Here is a 23,490-nt window from a genome sequence, read left to right as displayed (position 1 = left end):
CATTATTTAGAATCATGCAGTTTTTGGTTATTTTTACGTTTCATAGCCTAAGAAAGCCGAAACGAGTCTTATCTCAATTTCTGTCTGTATGTCTGTTTGTCTGTCCATTCTGTGATTCCGTCTGTGACGCCAAAATGTCATTTTACGCGGCATACTCCTAGAAAACTAGAGTACCGGTCAAGGTTCTAATCATTTTTCTGCATTACTGGATAGGCGAGAGTGTCTTTGGCTATAAAAACATGGCCTTGCTTCTTTGAAAACAAAATAACGAACCATCAAAAACCCAATTTTGTTCGATTTTTTTTTTCAAATTTTCTCCCAATGTTTACTATTACATTTTATGAAATAACGATCAGCTGTTTGGATTAGTTCTCCCTTCTAGCTGTCACTGATATGTTTACATTTAAAGTTGTTTACAGATACCGCATCCATTTCCGATCAAGTTTTGTTAGCACATCCAAACCAAGTGAGATTAAAAACGTTGTGCCTTAATTAATCGCAAGTGCAACGATTGTTTTGAGTTTGATAACCGGGGAAAATAAGGTGAATCAGTGTTGTATTAGTGCTGGGAAACTTACATTTTTTTAACATCGTCACCAATAGCTTACAAAAAAGGTTTCCACTCAAAATGATGACACTATCAAAACTTTCAAATAATTTTTTTGTTTGTATTTTGCTTTGGTTAAAGCGTAGCAAATCCCCTAATTTAATTCTGCATTTGTGTGTGTATGTATGTTGTTAACGCATTGATGTCCTTATTTCTCAGTGTTTCGTGGAGGAAAAGACAAGAGCACCTTTGTTAATGAAAATTTCAACCCGAATAAAGTGTGCAGTAGCACGGCCGCCTTTAACTACAGGCCGCGGCCTGGTAGAATTGGCAACATCGCAAGTGGTGTTGTTCAGTGACAGACGTCCCATAAGATAACATGGCAGACAGGTGACATCAGCTCATTAATTCGCACTTTACTGATTTAATTTTTAATTTATGAACATAAATTTATTAAAATATTGAAAATAAAACATACATAATTGAAAGTTGAAACAATATGAATTAAAATCTATATCTGTAAATTTTTAAAGCGGAGTCAATATTGTCATAGTCCAAATCAATCACAAATGGTATTTGTGTATTTACGAATACCATTTGTTGCTTCCAAAAAAATCAGCTGTTACAACACCACTTTCGACGTTGCCAGTTCGAAGGCCGCGGCCTGTAGTTAAAGGCGGCCGTGGCAGTAGTGAGGTTGAGGTAGTATTTTAACTACTTTTTACCGGTGTGAAAAGTAACTTTCAATTACAGGCCTACCTTAGGGCTATGCCTCATAGATCTATAAAGCAATTCCTTTTATCATTAGATATAAAATATGGACTAACACGATCGGGTGACATTTGATTGCGAAGCATTCGTTTTGGCTTTGAAACTGTCAGATATTGTATTTGCGAAGGTTACTTTGTATTACTATACAGAAATAGTTTTGCTAGCATATCTGGAAAAATGCACACCAAATATGCAAACCAACTCCTGTTCTGAATATATAAGGTTTCAACTTACTACAATATTCCCGTACGTAGAACGGGCAAACAGCTAGTACTAAATACAGACAGATATATCAGTCTGACAAAATAAATACTAATAAAAGAAACTACATGACATTTTAGTTTAACCTGCCAAAAGTGAGAAAAAGGAAAGAAAAAAAACGTTGACACTGCCGCCTTGATTTGATACTGACGCTGAACGGCTGAACGCTGGAGCCAATGAATGCCATCCATCGTTCGTTTCGTTCGTTTTCGGTTCGGTTTTCAGTTTTCAATATATCGTATCGTATCGTAATTGGCGTTAGCGACCGGTCATCACCGTTGTTTGTGTTATTTTACTACAAGTGATTAAGACCTTTGTGATCTTTTGAGGATTAAAATGTCGTCTGACGAAGCGGATCAAAAGGTATTATTGTAGAAATATGCGTTGATATAAATACTGCATAGTTTTAAAATTGGCACCTGGTCTTTTTATAAATGGATCTGCTCATAAAAATGTCCGTGCTAGGTCTACATCAGCATCACCGTGACCAAAAAGGCGGGAACATTGTTACACCTACTAAATACACTTATACAATGTTTAATTACTTATATTTCCTTGCTTGTAACTTAAGTTATTTGGTTATGTCCCCTGAACTTGTTTTTACACTTATTTAAATCTTATTTACGCTACCTCCGAAGTCATAGCCTAGGCCTAAAGCTACCAACATCTTTAACATCACCTTACTGTATGGCATACCGACTTATTAAGTTAAGTTAACTTAAACTTAAGTTTACTTAGTGGGTGTTTTGTTTGACTATGCCTATTTATAATGGGTAAAATGTGGCTAGACCTAACCGTTTGTTTCCAGTAAGTTTAAATAGACCTAGGGCCTAGGCCTATTTGTTGACTTAGGCTATTGTGATTTGTAGCTTAGGCCAAATAGGCTGATCACTTAAGAGTTTAGATGTGTGCCTTAGTAGCTCCGGCAGATCTTCTCCATTAGATCCAGCTCCGGCTACCACTCAGGTTACTCCGCTTGCCTTAGGTTAAATAAATGCGCTCTAACTCAGACCCAGACAAATCACTCCTGAGTCTTGGAGCACATAAGTAGAATTGAATAATTCACTGCACTGGAGCGGTGTTGTGGGGAGCGACCAGCATCGTTTAGGCTAATTTAGTTTAATTGTTTTTTCACTTGGGCCTAGGCCTAACTGAAGTTATATTTTAACACTTATACCAAAACCCTAACTTAATTTACTCAGGCTGGCACTAACCGAAACCCTCAGTCTGTGAGACCCCATTTGAAGATAATGGACTCCGCTTTGAAACACACAAACCAAAACCCTGGGCCTGTGAGACCCCGCTTTAAAATACACTACTGTAACGCTGGGCTTCTGAGACGGGCATGTTATGAACAGACAACCTGTCAAGGTCACGGCACCCACGCAAAATGAACAAACAATGTATCAACAGGTAGGGGAGAAAAAGGGGGGAAGGTATTGGGGGAATAGAATCCTACAAGTAAACAGTGTTGCCAACATGCGTTTGTAAAAATTCCCGTGGGTCTGTCAGACTGGGGTTTCGGTAGGCCTATTAGTGTTAAAAAGATTACTTAGGACTACAAAAATATGTTTTATAGCCTTACTCAACTTATGTTTTATAACTTATACTCAACAAATAGGCCTATGGATGGCAGAGTCTAATCCCGAAGCTTATCTTATCCCTTGAGTCTTTTTTAGAAGAGGGCCATCACTATTAAAAGTTTCCCTGATGATTAAATTGTTTTTGAGTAGGCTACTTGGTATTGAGTGAGTCATAAATGAATTGAAAACTATCAACATTGGTGCTTATTGAAAGTCAGGTTCAGTTTTCAGGCGTTATTTTATCAACCGTAATCTATCTTGTGACGCCGCTACCTGTAATAGCTGGAATTCCATGGCATTAGCCTGTTTTGTGTCGGACAAGCAGGTGACGTTGGTCATTACGTTTGTGGGGTAACATTGATGTTCTAACCTAACCTAAACTGTGGTTTTTCCAAATTTTAATTAGTGGCGACCCTATTTCATTGACTGGCTGTGAGGAAAGAAAAAAAAAATACCTTGTCCACTCCATTAATGTGGAGGATTAGGCCCTCGGCCTAACGGTGGAATAACTTAATTAAGGTGCACAATTCAGTTTCACATTGAATGGCCAACAACAATGCATAACTTAATAAGCTTCCGTACGGTAGCCTACGTGATTATTTTAGTTGGGCCTATTCTAACTTTTAACTCAAAATCAACCTTTTTTCTAGAATGTCGATGAGATTTCCAAAGAAGTTGTCTCATCCGCTGAGGAAAATGAAGAAAAGGAGGAGGAAACCCCAAAAGAAGACAAAGTAAACAACAAAGCTGCAGCCAAGAAGAAAGGTGCCGAACCACCAAAAATCAAACAGCCCCCAAAAAAGCGAGTGAAATCTGACCAAGAAGAGAAAGATACTAAAAAGAACAATACAAAAGAAAGTAAGAAAAAGGCTGCTGAAAAAGAAGAGGAAGATGAAGAAGATGAGGATGAGGAGTCAGGAGAAGAAAATGATACAAATCACAAGCGTAAGAAATCATTGCTAGATAAAAGATCTTTTTAAAAGTCATGTTTCGGACAGAAAGATTCTCAACAGAAAGAATTTGTTGTTTTCATCTTAAATCATGGTTGAACGTTTTTATACCGTCTTAACCTTTTATTGTAATTCTCTATTGTTCCACTTTATTAGTCAACAAAATGAAGGGTTAAAAAAAAAAATAAATAAATTGTCTAGTCCCAAACTATATACTATCCAACTGTTTCTGACGCTCTGAGAGTTTAAAATAGGCTATTGTTTTACAGCTGTACCCTTGTTGGACCAACCTCTGGAGATAACAGGTAAACGGAGAAGTAAAGTAGTAGAAAGGTTTAAACCTATCGAACCTGAAGAGGAGAGTAAGGAGGTAAAGATTCCTGAAGGCAAAGGAAAAGTTCTTGGAGAAATCGAGAGGATTGAATTTAACATTCAGGTAAAACCTATGATATTGATTTGAGTTAGAATTTGATTTATTTCCTGTAGCCTTATATATATAGGCCTATTATGAACTAGCTACCGTACTGAATTTGTGGATAAAACTTAAAATTTTAGGTAGGCTATAGGGCAAACACTACCTACACTATAATACTCCTACTATGGAACATTATTTTTATTTTATAGACAAATTCTCAGTTCTTGAAAATTACAAGATCTCAGAAAAACTAATCGTTATCAGAGTTTGGTGTATAAGTATACAGTACTGTTATAAAATGTACACCGACAATTTGTATAGGCCTAAACAGTTTGTAAAGATTTATTGTTCATTATTTCTTTAATACTGTATAAACAAAAATACCATGGGAACATAAACACTTATTGCCAGAAACACCTTGTCAAATTGCATTTTTATTGATGTTTTTAATCATGTATTTTTTTTATAGAGAGCCAAGCCTGAAGATTTGAAACTTCTTCACCGATTATGTTTTGGCAAACCAGGAAAAGCAGCAGCAGTGAAAAAAACTCTAAAGAAATTCAACGGGTTTGAGTATAATGTGGACTCAGAAGAATTCAAGAAAAAGAAGGAATTTGTAGACAAAAGTTTCAAAAAGTAAGTAATAACATAGGCCTATTGGGTTTTCTATTTACTTCCCCCCCCCCCCTCACTGCCAAGGTGGTGGAGTGGACCTTTGGTCTAAACCTTCACAGGTAAAATAAACAAGTTATCAATTAGCCTAGTAGGCTATTTGGAGAAAGTATTGTTTTCGTCAACATTTTCAATTTGGGTCCCGCTGAACCCAAAGAAAGTAGTTCTTGAAGTGATAATATCTGTGTATGTTGATGTGTACAGACCACACATGTGGTCCGATTTTGATGAAATTTGGTATGTGGGTATTAATCCATGGTATTACCAGGCGGTTTTTTCATTTCATTGGTTTTGAAATTTTGATTTCTAATTGTAAGTAATTTTCCTAATAAAATAACAAAAGTAGAATTTTTCCAATAATGGCCTGGACGATTTTGACTTAAATTTACTATGTTAATAGTCCTCATAGCTCTTAAAAAAATTGTTGTAAATGTTAAACCCTATTGCTGTAAAATTAAATTTTAGACCTACAAGTTATTGCAATGCAACTTTTGTTGTTTTTCTCATAAAACTTAAATAATCACAGAAACATTGTATTTCCATAAAATGCTCCAGCATATTTTTATGACAATTAAGTAGGCCTATGTATGTTACAGTGAAGCGCTCTTAACTCTGAACAAGTTAGGTACAACCCTAATTATTGCCATAAAAATTACAGTTCAAAAATTATTGCAACTTTTGAGATTTTTTCTTTTCAAAATCATAGCTACTCTTGCCCCATGATAAGAGTTTTTGTCTAATGGGAGAAAGTATGTGTCAGATTTCTGATATTATTTATTTAAATTGTAGTAGACCTACTTATAGTCTAAATCATAGTTTACATGTATGGTAAAAAGGACGGTTAACTCTGTGTATTCTTTTCCCTAAATCAAATTCCCCTCTGTTTTAATGTTATTTTTAAGTAGGCTACAAATCGTAACCGAGTTCACTACAGTAGACTCCCTCTTATCCGGACATCGGTTTAACCGGACTACACTCGGCAGAAATGACATATCTTTAACCGGACAATTGTTATCAGCCCATCGGTTTAACCTAGATCGGGCTAGATTGGCAGGAAGTGGGCGGTACTAAAACGATTGTTCTCGTTGGAAAGAATTGAGACAAGTGATGACAAGTCTAAATAGCCTACATAATAATTATTATTGACGTATACAGTATGCATTTAAACGGTCCGTTGTAAGGAGTTTTTGGGGACGTCAGTTTAACAGGAAAACCTGTGATCCGCTCGGGCCTTGGTCCCGAGGAGTCCGGATAAGAGGGAGTCTACTGTATCTGAAATTGTTGAATCTATGATTTCGTTTGTAATGATTTTGTTTATTTCCAGAGTAACTGTTGTTCATTTGAAGAATGTTTGTAACATTCTTGACATCGAACGAAGTGGATCTAAAGATGAACTTATTGAAAGAATATTAAAGTTCATAACTTGCCCTGTGGATTCTGGAAAGAAGTTACCGGGAGGGGGGAGGTCCAAACGAAAAGGAGCTTCTAATAAGAACTACGAAGAAGGGTGAGTTAGTTTATTTCAGTAAAGCTTAAGCTATATTTAACTTCTAATGAAGAGAAACTCCACAAATTTACTTGTGGCTGAAGTCCGAATGGTTTTCAAAAGTGGTCAAAAGTTAGGTTTTACATATCCTCTTCCGTTCCGGTTATCGTCGGGATTGTGTACTCACTAGGCCTCTCCTGCTTCTTTTGTCCCTCCATAATTCCTCTTCCTCCACTTACATCGACTTTCATTACTGCTTCCACATATCGTCTTACCTCGTCAATCCACCTTTTTCTAGGTCTTCCTATTGGTCTTCTCACTTCCGTTCATGTGAAGCTCACTAATTTTTGGGGGGGATTCTCTCATTTTCCATTCTTAAGTGGCCGAACCATCTCTATCTCGATTTCTCTACTCGTTTCTCTCAAACTTTCTTCAACTATTTTCTTCTCAACTCTTCATTCCTATTTCCATCCAATCTTGTTTTCTCTTTAAGGGGAGCACTTGGTCCTATGCCCAACCAGTGTTGGGGAAGCTACTTTTAAAATGTAGCTAGCTACAACTACTGCTACATTTCCAAAAAAGTAGCTTAGCTACAGCTACAGCTACAGTTCCGAAAAAGTAGCTAGCTACAACTACAACTACAATGAAATGTAGCTACAGCTACAATTTTAGCTACTTTTCCAAAGACGTTAATTTTTATTCCACGCACATTAGGTAAATGTAAAATTAATTGCAACTACATTTTTATTGAACAAACATTTAAAAAAATGTCAGTATTGTATCTAACATTACTTGGAAAACAAATTATTCCTACATTGTATTTAATTTGTTGGCATTATAAACCTAACATTACAACAACAGAATTAAATAGTTGGGTGTCCCATCATATTTAGTAATTATTTTTAAATATTGCATTATTTTTAAGCATCTTAAAATGTAATTTTCATTAAGAGTCTTCCTTAGTGGAAGCCAAGTTGGATTTCTTCCCCATAAGAACAATGTTAACTTTGGGTCCAAATATCTCATCAGCAAATTGTCATATAATTATGGATAAGGAGTTAAATTTAAGGAATTGCGGTCCTCTAGAGATTGACGTTTTTTATTTCACAATTTTTAATTTTTATAATGAATAATTGATTATTAATTAGCTTAAAATTAAGCTAATTATTGAAAGGAAATGAAAATGGATTTTCGAAATTCAAAAACCTCAGTCACGAGTCTATTATGTTAAAAATACAAATTATAAATTTCAAAGCTATATCTTAACAAATAACGCCGTTACGTGTCCACAAATGATGTAATGTTTAACATTGTTCTTATGGGGAAGAAATCCAACATGGCTACCACTAAGGAAGACTCTTAAGTTCAAAGGACATACAACCAAACTATATTTTAAAAGCTATTTTTATTAATTTAATATAGATTCATTTATAGATGTTTTATATCAACAATTAAGACCAATAAAACTGCAAAAAGATTATTTAAAAATACTTTTTGTGTTACAGAGCCCAGCCTACTGAAATTGGAGTTTATTGCCTTTCTTTACTTTTAATGTTAAAAACAACATTGCTATAACTTTTAAAGTGATAAATTACTTATTCTACGAATAACACTTTTCAATGTTACGAAATCGTCCTTTATTGTCATTATGCATAGGGCAAATTGTGCTTCAACCTAGTTGGTAGAGAAAACAGTATTCAGCAACTTATCCTGAAATGGGCTTTTAATTTAAACATGATGAAATTTGTAAAGTAAAAATAACATGTAGGCCTACTTGGCTATGTAACAAGTTGGCTATAGTAGGCTTGTTCTTGCAAGGACTAAACAGATATACTGTATTCATAATAATTGAACTTGGTATTCGTCTTAAACCATAGCCTCAGTCCTATACAAGAGCTGTTAGCAGGAGCAAACTATGCTATTTTGTCAATGTAAGTTTCATGTTATATGGAGATTTTTTCATTACAATTATCATGTAGTCTAGGTATATCTTAAATATCATCAGGTAATTTCCTCTTTGCTAATTTAGTAAACCTTTGAAAAATCTTCGTAATCTAACCAAGGAAGGGCTTGTGATGATAAACCACAATCAACAGCTGAAGCAAAGGTTGATAGACCAGCTTTCTCATTATTTCAAGGTGTGTTGGTTTCCATTAAACCCCAAGTTGAAGCATTATCGATATAATAAAGAAACTAAATTGATTATTAATTCCCCTGTCCTGTCAATCACTTGCAAGCATTCAATTCAATAGCTTCTCTTGTCACCGGTACCGTTTAAACGTCGTCTGCATCTAGCTAGCGATTTTATTTTATCTGACAGTAATCATAGAGTAGTAAATTAAGGAAATGAGAGCCAAAAATGTGGATAACACTCATTTAATGGCCTCTATGTCCACACAACGTTGTAATAGGGAATGAAACGGCTGCAACCAGCTGTTTGAAGCCAAGAAAGTAGGCCTAATTTTTTTGAAAATCTCAGTTTGAAAGAGGTTGTTTCACGTAAGGATGAGGTTATGATAAAAATCACTATCTCAAACAAATGTTAATGTAGCGAGAAAAGTAGCTAAAATTCCGCTACAACTACTTTAAAAATGTAGCTAGCTACAGCTAAAACTACAAAATCTTAAAAGTAGCGTAGCTACAGCTAACGCTACAAAAAAAGTAGCGCGCTACTGTAGCGTCGCTACTTGTAGCGCGCTACTTCCCAACACTGTGCCCAACCATGTTATCAAAAGTACCTTTTTCTCAAAAACTATATGAGATATCATTATGATTTTTCTTTCTCTTTAAACCTTATACTTTGTTACACAAATAGAAGTAAACTAGTTACCCATTAAATATTAGAAATTTTTTTTTTGTATTCATAGAAACGTCCAAAAAAAGAATTATTTTTTATATTTCTTTAATTTTTAAATTTATTATTATATGACTTATGACATTAATTTTACTTACATTTATACATTTCATATAGATGTACCTGGGGAAAAAATTCCAAGGAAATGGCATAAGTGGTTTTTGAGAAAAAGGTACATAAAGTTTGAAAATATTGATTTTCGGAAAACGAACAATAAAGACGACCCAGGCACAGAGATTTGTGACCCTTGAGCACAAAAATCGACCCTGCGTACATTTGTAAAAAAAATGTTTTTAGCACTTTTAATTGAGATATCGTAATAAAATAAACGCCATTTTATTCAGAAAAGTCCATTCTTTTAAATAAAAAATAAATAAAAAAATTGAATTTTTTTCATATTTTTAGCTAAGTGCTCCCCTTAATAGTAGAACCTTGATAACAAGACTCTCAAGGGGATTATTAAATGAGACTTGTTATCAAGGTTGACTCCTTATTGAGGTTTGCAATAACATGTGATTTAGGGTAAAATAAATTCAAGGGGATTTCAAAATGACACTTGTTATCGAGAGTGACTTGTTATCGAGGGTGTTCTTATCGAGGTTCCACTGTACCTCTTACAAACTTCATTTCCCTTGCCTAAACCTTACTTCATTCCCTCATATTCCAAACTTCTGCACCATATGTAACAATCAGTATATAAAATGTTTTATACATAGTAACTTTTGCAGTCCTCTGGTTTATTTTTATCCCAGACTAGATGACTAATACTTTGATCAAATAAAATCCCTCACCTTTTCCTAGTCTAGCCGTTACCTCTTGTGCCATCCTCCCATCATTCTATAACGCCCTGCCTAAATATGTAAATTTGTTAACTAACTGAAGTAGTCCCCCCTCTACTTTTAAAGGTTGTTCCAACTCCATCTCTTCCAATCACCATTACTTCTCTCTTTTCCTTACCTATTCGTATTAGTAATCCTTTCTCTCTCATAACCTTTGTCCATATATCCAGTTGTCTTTGTAACTCCCCTATATCATTATGTCATTTGCAAACATCATAGTTCCTGTATTTCCCCAACATTTTAGACTTCTCTCGACATAATTTCCATTCCCACATTAAACGAGACCGGTTACAAAATGTTTCAGTCCATTTTTTATGTCAAACCAACTGGTATCTGCATGTGTCAGATTAAAGCTAATGCAGATTATTAAGGAAATATACACAAAACATTTATGACAAAATTTATTTAATGAAATGTTCATTGGTTTAAAAAATAAAAATATATTTATATAAAAGTAATTTAACTAAACCCTTAAACCATAGTATTTTCTGATTGCAGTAGCCTATTTTGACAATAAACAGTGCTAAAGCTGGATAAAATCTTATAATTTCTTTTTGTTTATTGTGGCACATAGGATCAGAATATTACTATCATTAAACATTTTCACTTATGTAATGTACAAAGTCAAATGGTTGTTTCTAACAATACATAGGCTAAGTTTCAAAATTTAAGAAAGTTATAGGTAGGATGTTTTTAAAGAATAGTACAAGTGCTAAACATTTGGGTGATAACAAATACAATATTAGGCTAAATACAGAATCAACTCAGGGTCAGCCAAGATTTTTCAAAAAGATTTGATTTTAACTAAGTAAAACATCAATTACATCTTTTAAAATGACTAGTAAATCATTCAATTTTTCACAGATAATAGTCCTTATCTGTAATCATGGACAAGGTGTAAGAAAGAAAACAAATATTGTGCCCACATGAGTATAGCTGCAGTATTCGCATGACAAACTGTTTCAATAACAAAATTTCTCTCCTTAGTCAAACTGTAATTTGGACTTTGCTACCCTATCGTTCAATAACATAAGTTGTAATGTACTTTAAGTGAGGAATCACACAAATCGAGAAAGAAAAGCACAAAGGCCAAGAAGAAAGAGGATGAGTCTGAAGAGTCCGAGAAAGAAGACGAGGATGATGAAGAAGAGGAGGAGGAGAAAGAGAAAGATGTAGTAGAGAAAAAAGACCAGAAGAAAAAGATTGAAACAGACGAAGAGTCAGATGAGGAAAAAGAGGTAATTACATTTATTACTTGACATTTTGCATTTTGTTCTTAACAGGATTCAATTCAATATTTTCAAGTGTCTAATGATGAAAAGTTTAAGTTAATTTGTTTAAGGTTAGGGTAATACATACATTTTTCTCTGAATGGAAATCTATATAATTAATACGCTACACGAAAGTTTGTCGGTTGAACTCCTCCGCCATTTCTTAACCGATTTTATCCATTGACGTCTCATTGGAAAGAGCGTGTCGCGTAGATTTGCAAACTGACCTTACATTTTTGAAAAAGTCCCTTGGGCTCTGCCCCAGTGGCTTTGAAAGTTCCCATGTTATCCTTATGGAGAATATAATTGTTTACATTTTGATCAGCTGTTTAGTTTAATTGCTGTTATTTATTCAATTCAATAAAACGCATTGAGTACGTTTATTTACAATTTGAGTTTGTGTAAACATAACCCCCAAGACGGATCGTGTTGGTATGGTTGTATCTTAAATGTGTGTATTTTTCGTTGTTTTGTGTCGCTATGACGGATGTTGTGTCTTTTTACGGATGTTGTTTTGTAACGGATCGTGTTAACATGATAATTACCTAAATTTGTCCATTTATCGTTGTTTTGTGGAGCTATAATTTGTTTATTTGTTGTTTTTTCTTTTAAATGCCTCCGACGCGACGACAACGAAACATAGACAGGAGGCGTAATCGTGATGACGACCGCAGCTACAGAACAGTGGCGCGTAACAGACTTAACTCATCACAGTCAACACATGAACCTGGACAACCTCAACTATTAGGTTACAAATGCGCCCTAACGCTGCCCCAAAATGACTTTTCTTTCTCAATTGGACCTCTGTCAATGACCTGTGATGCCTGTACAGCGAGGCATTTTGAGAAGGAGAAGACCGGCAGGAATGCTTCTAATTTTTCCCTGTGTTGCCACAAGGGTAAAGTATCTTTGCCACCATTTATACCGTCACAATTCATTCAAGAGCTAATCGAAAACATTCATCATCCGAATGCTTCTATTCGCAAGAAATCACAAAATTACCTCAAACACATTCGCTCTTATAACGCTGCTCTTGCCATGATCAGCTCTGAAGCTAAACTAGACGAATCCTTAACAAACGGTGTCTACAACTTCAAAATCCACGATACGTTCTATCACCGCGTCGGCACTCTTGCACCATCACCTGGGCAAACTGCTAAGTATGCACAAATTTACATTTACGATGTTGACACTGCCATTCAGCAACGAATGCGAATGCCTGCCAACCAAAAGTGTGATGAAGCCTTGATGAGAGAGTTGACATCGTATCTTGAAAATGTAAACCCTTTCGTTCAGTCATTCAAAACTATGGCAGAATTAAGTCGGGACGAAAATGATGGCGTAGAAACTGACATCTGTATGTTCATGAAGAGAGACCGAAACGACGATCATAGAAGATTCAACGATGCCGTTCAAACTGATGTGGCAGCTATATTTAAAGCTGTAGATGGTGCACCACCTGGCGAGCGCAACCTTATCATATGGCACAAGTCTCATGGCGTTCGAAGAGTTTCTGTTTTGGAGCCATCCCTTGACCCACTGGCTTATCCATTGTTGTTCCCCCATGGCGATTCTGGATGGCACATTGACTTGACTCACGATGCCGCCCATCAAACAGCTGTTCGTCAAAAGCTAACCATGTTACAATATGCATCATACCGTCTTGCAATTCGCGAACCATTCAGCATTTTGCACCGTTCACAAAAGCTTTATCTGCAATGGTTGGTGGATATGTATGTCAGGATAGAAGGCACACGACTAGAGTTCATTCGGAAGCAACAGTCACAATTACGAGCTGATCTCTACCTCAACATAACCGACTTTGTCAATAGAAGGGCAGGAGAAGAAAATGTTCAAATCGGCCGCCAAGTCATTTTGCCGTCATCTTTCATCGGCTCACCACGTAATATGAATCAAAACTACTTAGATGCAATGGCAATAGTGCAAAAATTTGGGAAGCTATCGCTATTCGTCACCATGACATGCAACCCGAAGTGGCCTGAAATCATTGACAACTTAACAATTGGCGAGTCGGTACATTACCGTCCAGACTTAGTCGTCCGCGTCTTTCATTGTAAACTGAACGAACTTATTGACAACATTACGAAAGATCAAATTTTTGGCAAAGTGGCTGCTCTGATTTATACAATTGAGTTCCAAAAGCGTGGACTCCCGCACGCCCATATCCTCATCACTTTAGACGAAGAAGATCGTATCCGCGAGGTGGATGTTATCGACAAGTATGTGTCTGCAGAAATACCTGATATTGAGCTACATCCCTCTCTTCATGACAAAGTTAAAAGCCATATGATACACGGTCCATGCGGCTCTCTAAACCCGAATTCAGTTTGTATGAGAGATGGCCAGTGCAGCAAGAAGTTCCCAAAAGAATTTTCCGAGTCAACGCAAGAGAACCACAATGGGTACGTAACATATAGAAGACGTGATACAGGCGTTACTGTTGATGTTCGTGGTCAGAGTGTTGACAACCGCTTTGTTGTACCTTATAACCCTTTTCTCCTGCAAAAGTTCAACTGCCATATCAACACTGAAGTTTGCAGCTCTGTAAGGTCAATCAAATATGTGTATAAATATATATACAAGAGTTACGATTGCGCCAACGTACAGTTCAGTCGTGACGACCAAGCGCAGATCGTATATGATGAAATTGACTCTTTCGTCAGTTGTCGTTATGTGGGATCTACAGAGGCCACTTGGCGCATTTTCGAATACGAGATGCATCACCAATCTCACAAAATTGAACGTCTTGATTGTCACTTACCGCAACAACAAACTGTATACTTTCAAAACGGCAACGAAGCTGCCGCAGCAGCAAATCCAAAGCAAACAAAACTAGAGGCATTTTTCAGACTTAACCAACAAGATTCTGATGCTAACAATTTACTCTACATTGAAATTCCGCAAAATTACACATGGGACTCTACCAAGAAAGAATGGCGTAAACGGCAGCGTGGTGGACAAAAGGTCGTAACGCGCCTTTATAATGTGTCGCCAAAGAATGTTGAACTTTTTAATTTACGTCTCCTGCTACTACATGTCAAAGGTGCGAAGGGTTTTGAAGATATTCTTACAGTTGATGGCATACTTCACGAAACATTCTTGGCCGCCGCTAACGCAAGAAGTATTGTGTGTAATGACGACCAGTGGCAAGACACTATTGCCGAAGCGACAACATCGCAGTCTCCTAGACAGTTGCGTCAACTTTTTGGAGTTATTTGTGGTATTAATATACCCGCAAATTGCAACGCACTATGGGAACAGTTCAAAGACCATCTGTGTGAAGACTTACTTCGTGATATGTGCTCTGAAGCAGCGTATAATTTGGGTCTTCTTGAAATTGAGGATATATTGATCACTCACAACACAAGTTGTGCTGAGTTAGGGCTTCCAATTCCGAACTGTCAGTCAACAAACATAGATAGTTACGACGTAATGGAACAAGGCAAGTGCTTCAATCATATGTTCAACATGGCCAATGACGAACAAAAAGCAATCATTACAGAAGTTATTGGTGCTATTGAAAAAGGACAAGGCGAAAAAGTGCTCTGTCTCACTGCGCACGCTGGCTGTGGAAAGACGTATGTGCAAAAGACGTTGCTGTTTTATTTACGTTCAAAATGTCTTGACTGTCTACCGTGCGCATTCAGTGGCATAGCGGCAAGCTTGCTGGTGGGAGGCAGAACATTACACAATCAGTTCAAATTGCCTATTCCTGTCACTGAGTCATCGGTATCATCTATCAAAGCTAATAGTGCTGTTTCCAATAGAATCAGGAGTTCAGCATTGATTATAATCGATGAAATCTCAATGTGTCCGATTTACGCGTTGAAAGCAATCGACCGTTTGTTACGTGACCTATCAGTTCCCGAAAATCGCGAAAAAATGTTCGGAGGCAAAGCCATTCTCCTATGCGGGGACTTTAGGCAGACGCTCCCTGTTGTACCCCACGCTGGGCAAACAGCTGCAACTGAGCTATGTGTGAAATCTTTAGAAGAGTGGCCACGAATCAAACAGCTCACGCTTACGCAAAACATGCGTGCGCTGCCATCTGAGCTTGACTTTATAAGCTTCCTCAAACAAATTGCAATTTGTTCAGAATGAACAATGATCAGATCAGAATGAATTGGATATGTCCCATCACCATGGTGATGGGACATATCCAATTCATTCTGATCTCGGCGATGATATAATTGAACTTCCTCAGAACGTTATCTGCTCAGGAGATATTATTGACGAAGTATACAATGACTTTGACAGCATTATAACAAGCAACACTATAACAGACCGAGCAATCCTCTCTACGAAAAACGAATTCTGCCATTCTGTAAACGAAAAGATAATGTCAAGGATGCCCGGAGAGTTCACGACTTATTACAGTTTTGACAAGATTGTAACTGATGACGTTTCGGAGACACTGAATTTCCCAACCGAATTCCTCAATAGCATTGAATTGAGCGGATTACCTCCTCATAAATTAAAACTTAAAGTCAACGCGGTCGTCATGCTCATAAGAAATTTAGACACTGCTAAAGCACTGATTAATTTTACCCGATTGAGAGTGAAGCATTTATATCCACTCACTATCGACGTGGGAGTTCTAACCGGAACGTCTTCGGGAAATCGATTTCTCATACCAAGAATCCATTTACGTCCTTCTGATGCAGCCCTCCCCTTTGCCATGCAACGCACGCAGTTCCCAATCATACCTGCGTTTGCTATGACAGTCAACAAATCACAAGGACAGAGCATTGGCAAAGTTGGAATAATACTTGAAGAGCCTGTCTTTGGCCATGGACAGCTGTATGTAGCCTGCAGCCATGCACGATCGTTTGAAGGGCTGAAATTCATGGTCCGTGACACAGAAAAACAAGGCCGGTTGAGAGGTGATGATCGAGTGTTCACTCGGAATATAGTATTTAAAAATGTAGTATAACCATTTACAGTAAAATGTTTTCAATTTAAAACTAAATTTTGTGTTACATTTATTATGATGCATCGTAAACCTATGTATACTGTATTATAAGCAGCCCACTATGCAATAAGTGCGCTATAATAGTGGTCCAGTACTATAGCGCACGTATTGCATTGTAAAATATAGTTTCACGTAAGCGTGCACTTAGGCTCATGAAAAACATTGTAATATTATGTGTCGCAGACAAGCACTTTCTGCATGATAATATATTTGAAAGTGTGTGTATATACTTCAGTGCGCATAAAATAGCGGAAATGGTGAAATTACGCCATGCTAAGATAAAAATGGGGATATTTTGTAATAGCACTCTGATAGGCTGAAAATGGTGAATTAATGGTGGATCCATGCACTGCATGTAAATGTTTTGAGATTGCCATTTCAATTATTTATTGTTCTGCTAGCGTAGCGCACGATTCCGTGTGCTCGGGTCCACTAGTAGTGATTAAACTGAACTCGTGGTAAAGTGTGGGGCTTCCAATTTGATGTCCTGGGTTCAAATCCTGACAATCACCAATGGATGGAAGTGAGTCGGTGGCTCAGTCGGTAGCATCACGGATTTCTGGCCCAAGGCAGTGATGTCGTGAGTTCGGATCCTGATCACTGAAACAAACATTTTATCTGTACAGTTCACCAATGTACTGTACCGGCTCACCCCTTGCTTTGCTGGATACGTTCCACGAACCGGCTGTTAGTCTATGTGGACGGGCAAATTCAAGATTAAAAGAGGCCACCGAACTCTTAAATTAAAAAAAATACATATCTGATAATGCCTCGACCTTCTAGGACTAGCCTGAAGTGATGTGTAAGAACAGTTCAGGGCTAGAACCTAGCATCCTAGGATATGAAAGGTGGGAAATAAAAATAATAATATTAGTTCTCATTAGAATACGATTAACTTGATTAAATTAGTTCATGATATTACTGAAGTCTTTTCTTTGATTTTTGTGTGGCACAATTTTGATAGTTACATATTTCCAGTTTATCACTTTCATAAAAAATTTAGGAAGAAGAGGAGAAGCCGAAGAAAGGAGCAAAGAAAGGCAAGAAAGCAGTTGACGCAGCGGACAAAAAAGCTCCACCGAAGAAACGAGCCGCAGCAAAAAAAGCAGCTGAAAAGAAGTCAGACAGCGAGGCGGAGGCAGGCGGTGATGATGATTCGGAAGATGACGAACCATTAGCCAAGAAATCAAAGGCTCCACCTACCGTATGTAGCAATATTTTGTAATGTTATGAGATGTCTTGTTTTTGAAAGCTTTCGTTCCATTATTATTCTTGAAAATTTACCACCCTTGTCTTGTCTTATGAGTCTTAGACTATAATTGGAAGCTAAATCATCTATCAATTCACATTACAGCTCCCAAAACTTACCTTGTACCTATGTTAATTTAAAATTTAATGTGATTTTTATGAATCGTAAAAAATAATGTTATTCCCCTAAGCAAAGAAAGAACTTGAAGGTCAACATTCAACATTTACAGGATGTCCATTGACTGGAAAAATGTCCAATACCACAATCCAACTATAGGTGTTCCACCTTCTATAATACCTATTTTAAAAATAAAAAGTAATAAGGAAGCATATATTTATCTTAGTTTGATATACATTTTTTTTTGTTAAAAGTTAAAACCATACAAATAATAGTCACCCTGGTAAAAAAATATGGAAAACTCATATACAGGGTGATTACCGAGAAACACATGTTTTTTAAATAACGAGTACTCAGGTAATTCAGAGCAAAAAATGTATTTATGAGTGGAAAAACAGTGTACACAATATGCAATTTCAGAATAAAATTACTTGCAATTTAGCATTTAAAAATTACATTTCTAACGTGGTGGTTAGAGAACATTGATAATTTTACGGGTCGCCTTCTGCTTTGATACAGCGTTGAAGACGTTCCTTAAAACTTTCTACGGAATTTGCTAACATATCTCTAGGAATGGCGTTGATTTCCTGGCGAATAGCTTCTTTAAGTTCCTGTATTGTTTTTGGTTTGTTTATGTAAACTCTGGATTCAAAAAATCCCCATAGAAAGAAATCTGGAATTTTAAGACCTGGTGAGCGCTCGGCCAAGTGACACCACCAAAACACGGGATAACTCTTTTAGGTAATGTTCGCCGAAGGAATTCCATTCTAATGCGAGCTGTATGGACTGTTGCCCCATCTTGTTGGTACCATACGTCATTACGTATCTCGACACGTTGATGGCGCAGTTCCGGCAAGAAATGTTCTTCCAACATGTCTAGGTATCGTTGTGGATTCACTGTCACTGCTAAGCCATCGCGGCTAGGACTCTGAGCTGTTGCAAGGCGCACTCTTAACCGTCTTAGGGGTACTAACTGTCCTTGCCAGTCCAGGAGGTTTTCTCTTAAGCAGAGCTCTAATTGAGTTTTACATTATGTATCCAACGCAATATCGTGTTACGATCAGGGGTAGCGCCATGCCGTGCAATGTTAAAATGTGTATGAAAGTCTCGCTGAGTCTGAGTGACTGATTCACCATTTGCGTAATATCGTCGCATGACAAACATACGATGCTCAAGGTCCCACATCTTGGCAAAAATTGAAACTGCACACTTCCCCCTACACATCGCAACAACTTCTGGCCGTCGCCGAACGATAGTCCTTGTGTACTACGAAAGTCAAAAACATGCGTTTCCCAGTAATCACCCTGTATTTTGTTTCAAATTGTTTTTGTTAAGCCTACATATTAACCAGTCATAGTAAAAAAAAAAAATCCAAAACGTTTCCTAACCTAAAAAATGTTAACCTATAGTTTTTTCAGATAACAAAAGCAGTCTGGTATGGGCCTAACTTCGGCCAATGAAAAAGGTTTGTGTTCATTGGCCAAAGGTAGGTCCCATCCCCGACTGCCTTCGTTATTTGAACATACTATAGTTTTTCTCACAATGTGACTAGTCGTAAAAATATTCCCCCCAACAGCGTAATAATTGTTGTCAAGTGAATGTGTAGTTATAGTTAGTGCATACCGCTAATGTGTTTCTTGCGATCAATGCGAAAAACTTACTTTATACTTCCTAATGACTAAATTATGTATGTATGTTCAACTATCTTGAAAATATTAAGATCAGTTGTATACCAGAATCCAGAAAAATCTTTATCGTTTCATAATATTGTTTTTTTACAAAAATTACACGGTTAAAATAACATAAACTTTAAGGTATAAGTAAATCCATTACACACTACTTGCACTTAACTATATAACAGTCATCTCTAGGTCAAAAATCTGGGTCTATAGCTGGGTAGGTCATTGGTTGTAGTGCTCGCCTAGTTAATCAAGAGGTCGTAGGTTCGATGCTGAGGAAAGTGTAACTTGTTGATGGTTCGAAACATGGACCCAGCTGTCCTTGACTATTGGGCTTTCAATAAATGGTCCTGATGGCTACATTACCAAGCTTCACTGTTAAAGTAAATGCATTGAACATAAAAGATTATACTTTGTAAATTAAAGGTACACATAACGAAATGGGAATGTTAAAATATACAAAAAGTAAAATAGTTTTTAGTATCGTAGTAGTATGCTGATCATTAGGATAAAGAATGTGATGAATTGGGAAATGAATAGGTAGTTTACCTACATGTTATAGGTAAACTCAGCAAAGCAACAATTTTGATAATATGCATTAGAATCTATGGAAGTTGGGACAATTTTTGTAAGACAAATTTCAATGGGCAAGTACCTAATTAAAAATGTTGGAGTAAGATAAAGATAAAAATATTTAATAATTTTCACCACACTATGATGTTTTTAGCTGTTTTACATATGTTAATTGGTGGCTGAAAGTTACGTTTTGCTGGCCATGCCAGCTGTCATTGTCATTTGGGGACCGAGCAGGTTTTTACATCCCTAGGGCCGCAAATCAGCTGCCCGCTTACTTTCTTAAAACATTAATGCATATTAAATACACAGGCAGTAACCATAACATTGCAATAACATTGTTTTATTATCACCGGTTGCCTAGCAACTATTTATTATTATTTTTGCTGAAGCATCAAATTGTTTCTTCACATAACCTTAAAGTTGTAGTCGTGTTAAATATCAGTGTGCTTTATTATTGTGGTGAATAGTGGTAATAGGGTATAGTGTGGTGAAAAATAGCGTTCGTACCACGGGCCGACATGGTTTTGTAGCTCTCGATCGATTTAAGTTCTCGACTTCGTCTCGAACTTAAAAGCTATCTTTTTCGGCCCTAGGTACGAAATATACTATTGTGTTCCTATTAGAAAAAGCAAGCAAACCTTCGTCGTGTTAGTGTTTATTAGTCCTATAATACTCTTTATATTGGGCGATTGAGATGATCTAGTGGTAGAGCACGGGCCTTCGGTTCCCGAGGTCGTGGGTTCAAATCCCTCCAATCACCAATGGATTTTATCCATGTGATAATGCCGCAGCCCTCCAGGACTAGCCTGAAGTAATGTGTAAAGCAGTTCCAGGCCCTATGATTTAAAGGTGGGCAGTAAAAAAAAAATACTTTTTACGTTGCAGCTTTGTTTCTGAAACAAAAGTTTTTGTGTTTCAAGGTTTGAACCTGTACCGATCTAGTTTTAAGAAAAAAGTTAACTTCGTTAAAATTTTTAATTTCCAGCACTCATTGAGAATTAGGTTTTATGGAGCATTCTGTAAGTTAAATTTAACACCATTTAGAATACACATGCCTGCCTACCCTGGTCCAGCCATCTAAAACCTGCTTGGACACATTGCGATGCCTCTTGTTCTTCCATTTGCCAACTAGTTTCAGAAACAAAGTTGCAACTATTAGGGACCTTATAAAATGACCGTCGGACTGACTGTTGGTTCAACAGGACGAAGAGATCAAGACGTATGTCAAGAGTCTGCTCGAAGGAGCGAACCTGGAGCTGATCACGATGAAGAAGGTGTGTCAAGATGTGTACGCGCATTATCCAGACTTCGACCTCGCGCATAAGAAGGACTTTATCAAAACTACAGTCAAAAATGTGAGTTTCACTCACGTCGGTTTTTCGCATTGGTTTTTAATCAAGGTGCTTGTAGTTGGTGCATGTTTGTTGCATTTTAAATTTTGATGGTTAAATACAGGGTGGCGCAAAAAGGATGGTTGGTTTTGAAATTAATATAACGCAAGAATGATTCTATTGACTTGTGTTTCTGGACACTTTAAAATGCCCCATTATTACACAAAGTTGCTAGTAGGCCATGTTAATCAAACCATACAAATTTTAAAATAAAAATAAAAATCCATAAAAAGAACGTAGCAGACTTTGAAGTACTGGCGCTCTAACGGTCTCGATGTTTTTGGAGTAACTGCCATTGGTGGACGTCCAGTAGATTTACCATTAATGACGAACCCTGCTGTCCGAGATGCAGTCACCCAACCTATTATAAATATACGATCAGGAACCAGTGCATTGCGGGCTACACCAAAATGTTGTCAAAACAGCTGTTGCACAGTAATAAAAGATTGACTGTTTCTGAAAAATCATTTTTGTGTCACCATGTATTTTTACATTTTAAGCTGTTGATAATTTCGTCAGCTGTAATATAATTTTTTATATTTTTTAATAAAATGATGTATTTTAATATCAAGGGATTTTCCAAAGAATAGAGGGAAATTTTTTTGTTTATTCATGGATTGAATAAACCACCTCTAATACGAAGTCGTGGCATTGGCGGTTGCAACGTCTCATCAGCCAGCCTATTGCCATGGCAACAACAGTAATAACAAACATGTAAACATTGTACAGATTATAAATTGGTATACAGATGTTTCGGTAGGCTGGGGCTGCTTGCGTTGCCTCTTTTGTCTCGCCACTGTCTTGTATTAGAGGAAGCCATGCTTGAAGCAGTAGTTGAAAATTGAGTTCCTTACGATGTAGGTACTCATAGATAGAGTGTTGTCAATACCTACAGGTTTTACTGAATTTTCAACAAATTTGACCTATCGGCTTTATGTATTGTTAATATTGTTAAATACAAAATCAATAACAGTTATTTTTTGTTACAGTTGATTTCATCATAAAGAGACAGTGAAGATGGTTTGTAAATACATCCATTGGTGAGAAGTACTCTACTTATTATGAACTTTGAACCTTATAAAGCACAGTGTCGTGTTTATCATTAATGGAAAGTGTGCAGAAACAGTGTTTGGAACAATTTTGTGGAATCAGTTAAAACATGAACTCAAGAGTTGTACCCTGCTCTCATTAGGTTAAGCAATATTTTTGTATTTTGTGTACATATATAGTGTAGTATAGGTATCGCTTAGTTTTGTGTAGCAAGTTAAAATTTTGCAAAATGTTAACGTTTCTCAAAAAAATTATTTAAATTCCTGACTGAAATTAACTAAGCCATTTAGTTTTAATTGGTACACAAGTTTTCCAAAATGTTTTGTTTTATAATGTGACACTAGGTTTTAAGATTTAAAAAATGAAAAATGTCAAGTAGAGTACCGGTACTTTCATTCTTTTGTGAAGATATTAGATTTCACAGTATTTATTTTCCTGGTGTGTGGCTTCATTGCAGTTTATTGGCATGCAAGTAAAAATTTTTGAAAAGATTCAAGCATTGTTTTTAATTGAACTGACAAATGCCTGTAGTTTTTGCACACACTTGTAAGACGAGCTATTTTGATGACATTTCAAGTACAATTTTCTCAGAGTTGTTTGTTTTTACTTTACAATGTTTCGTTTGTCTATTTTCCTATGCTTAAACCCCCAAAGGTTTTTTAGAAATTTCCTAAATTTGAAGTTGTCTGTTGTTCGTTTATATTCTTTATTATAATATTAGTATGATCACTACTTTAATAAAGTAATTTAAATGTACTGTTTGATTTTATTTAGTATTCCTTGTTT

General features: G+C 36.5%; 1 protein-coding gene across 1 annotated transcript; it reads left to right on the top strand.

Annotated features, from left to right (window-relative positions):
* The first annotated feature begins 1,825 nt into the window (after positions 1-1,825).
* Positions 1,826-23,349, top strand: LOC128995938 (protein DEK-like). The gene is made up of 9 exons (XM_054421003.1): positions 1,826-1,942; positions 3,813-4,107; positions 4,382-4,548; positions 4,997-5,163; positions 6,524-6,706; positions 11,430-11,616; positions 17,646-17,846; positions 21,466-21,618; positions 22,644-23,349. The coding sequence occupies exons 1-9, from the start codon at positions 1,916-1,918 to the stop codon at positions 22,656-22,658; spliced, it is 1,395 nt and encodes a 464-aa protein (XP_054276978.1). The 5' UTR covers positions 1,826-1,915; the 3' UTR covers positions 22,659-23,349.
* Positions 23,350-23,490: the final 141 nt, after the last annotated feature.

The sequence above is a fragment of the Macrosteles quadrilineatus genome, unplaced genomic scaffold (genome assembly GCF_028750875.1).
Source record: "Macrosteles quadrilineatus isolate MER2022 unplaced genomic scaffold, UCM_ALF_1.0 Scaffold_5__1_contigs__length_97177068, whole genome shotgun sequence".
In the NCBI taxonomy this organism is placed as follows: Eukaryota; Metazoa; Arthropoda; class Insecta; order Hemiptera; family Cicadellidae; genus Macrosteles; species Macrosteles quadrilineatus.
The sequence above is the reverse complement of the archived record's forward strand: the minus strand, read 5'-3'. Positions and strand labels throughout refer to the sequence as shown.

Coding starts and splice junctions, on each gene's coding strand:
- LOC128995938 (XM_054421003.1), top strand. CDS start 1,916: ATGTCGTCTGACGAAGCGGATCAAAAG. Junction 4,549..4,996: donor GGATTGAATTTAACATTCAG/GTAAAACCTATG, acceptor TTTTTTTTATAG/AGAGCCAAGCCTGAAGATTT. Junction 5,164..6,523: donor GTAGACAAAAGTTTCAAAAA/GTAAGTAATAAC, acceptor GTTTATTTCCAG/AGTAACTGTTGTTCATTTGA.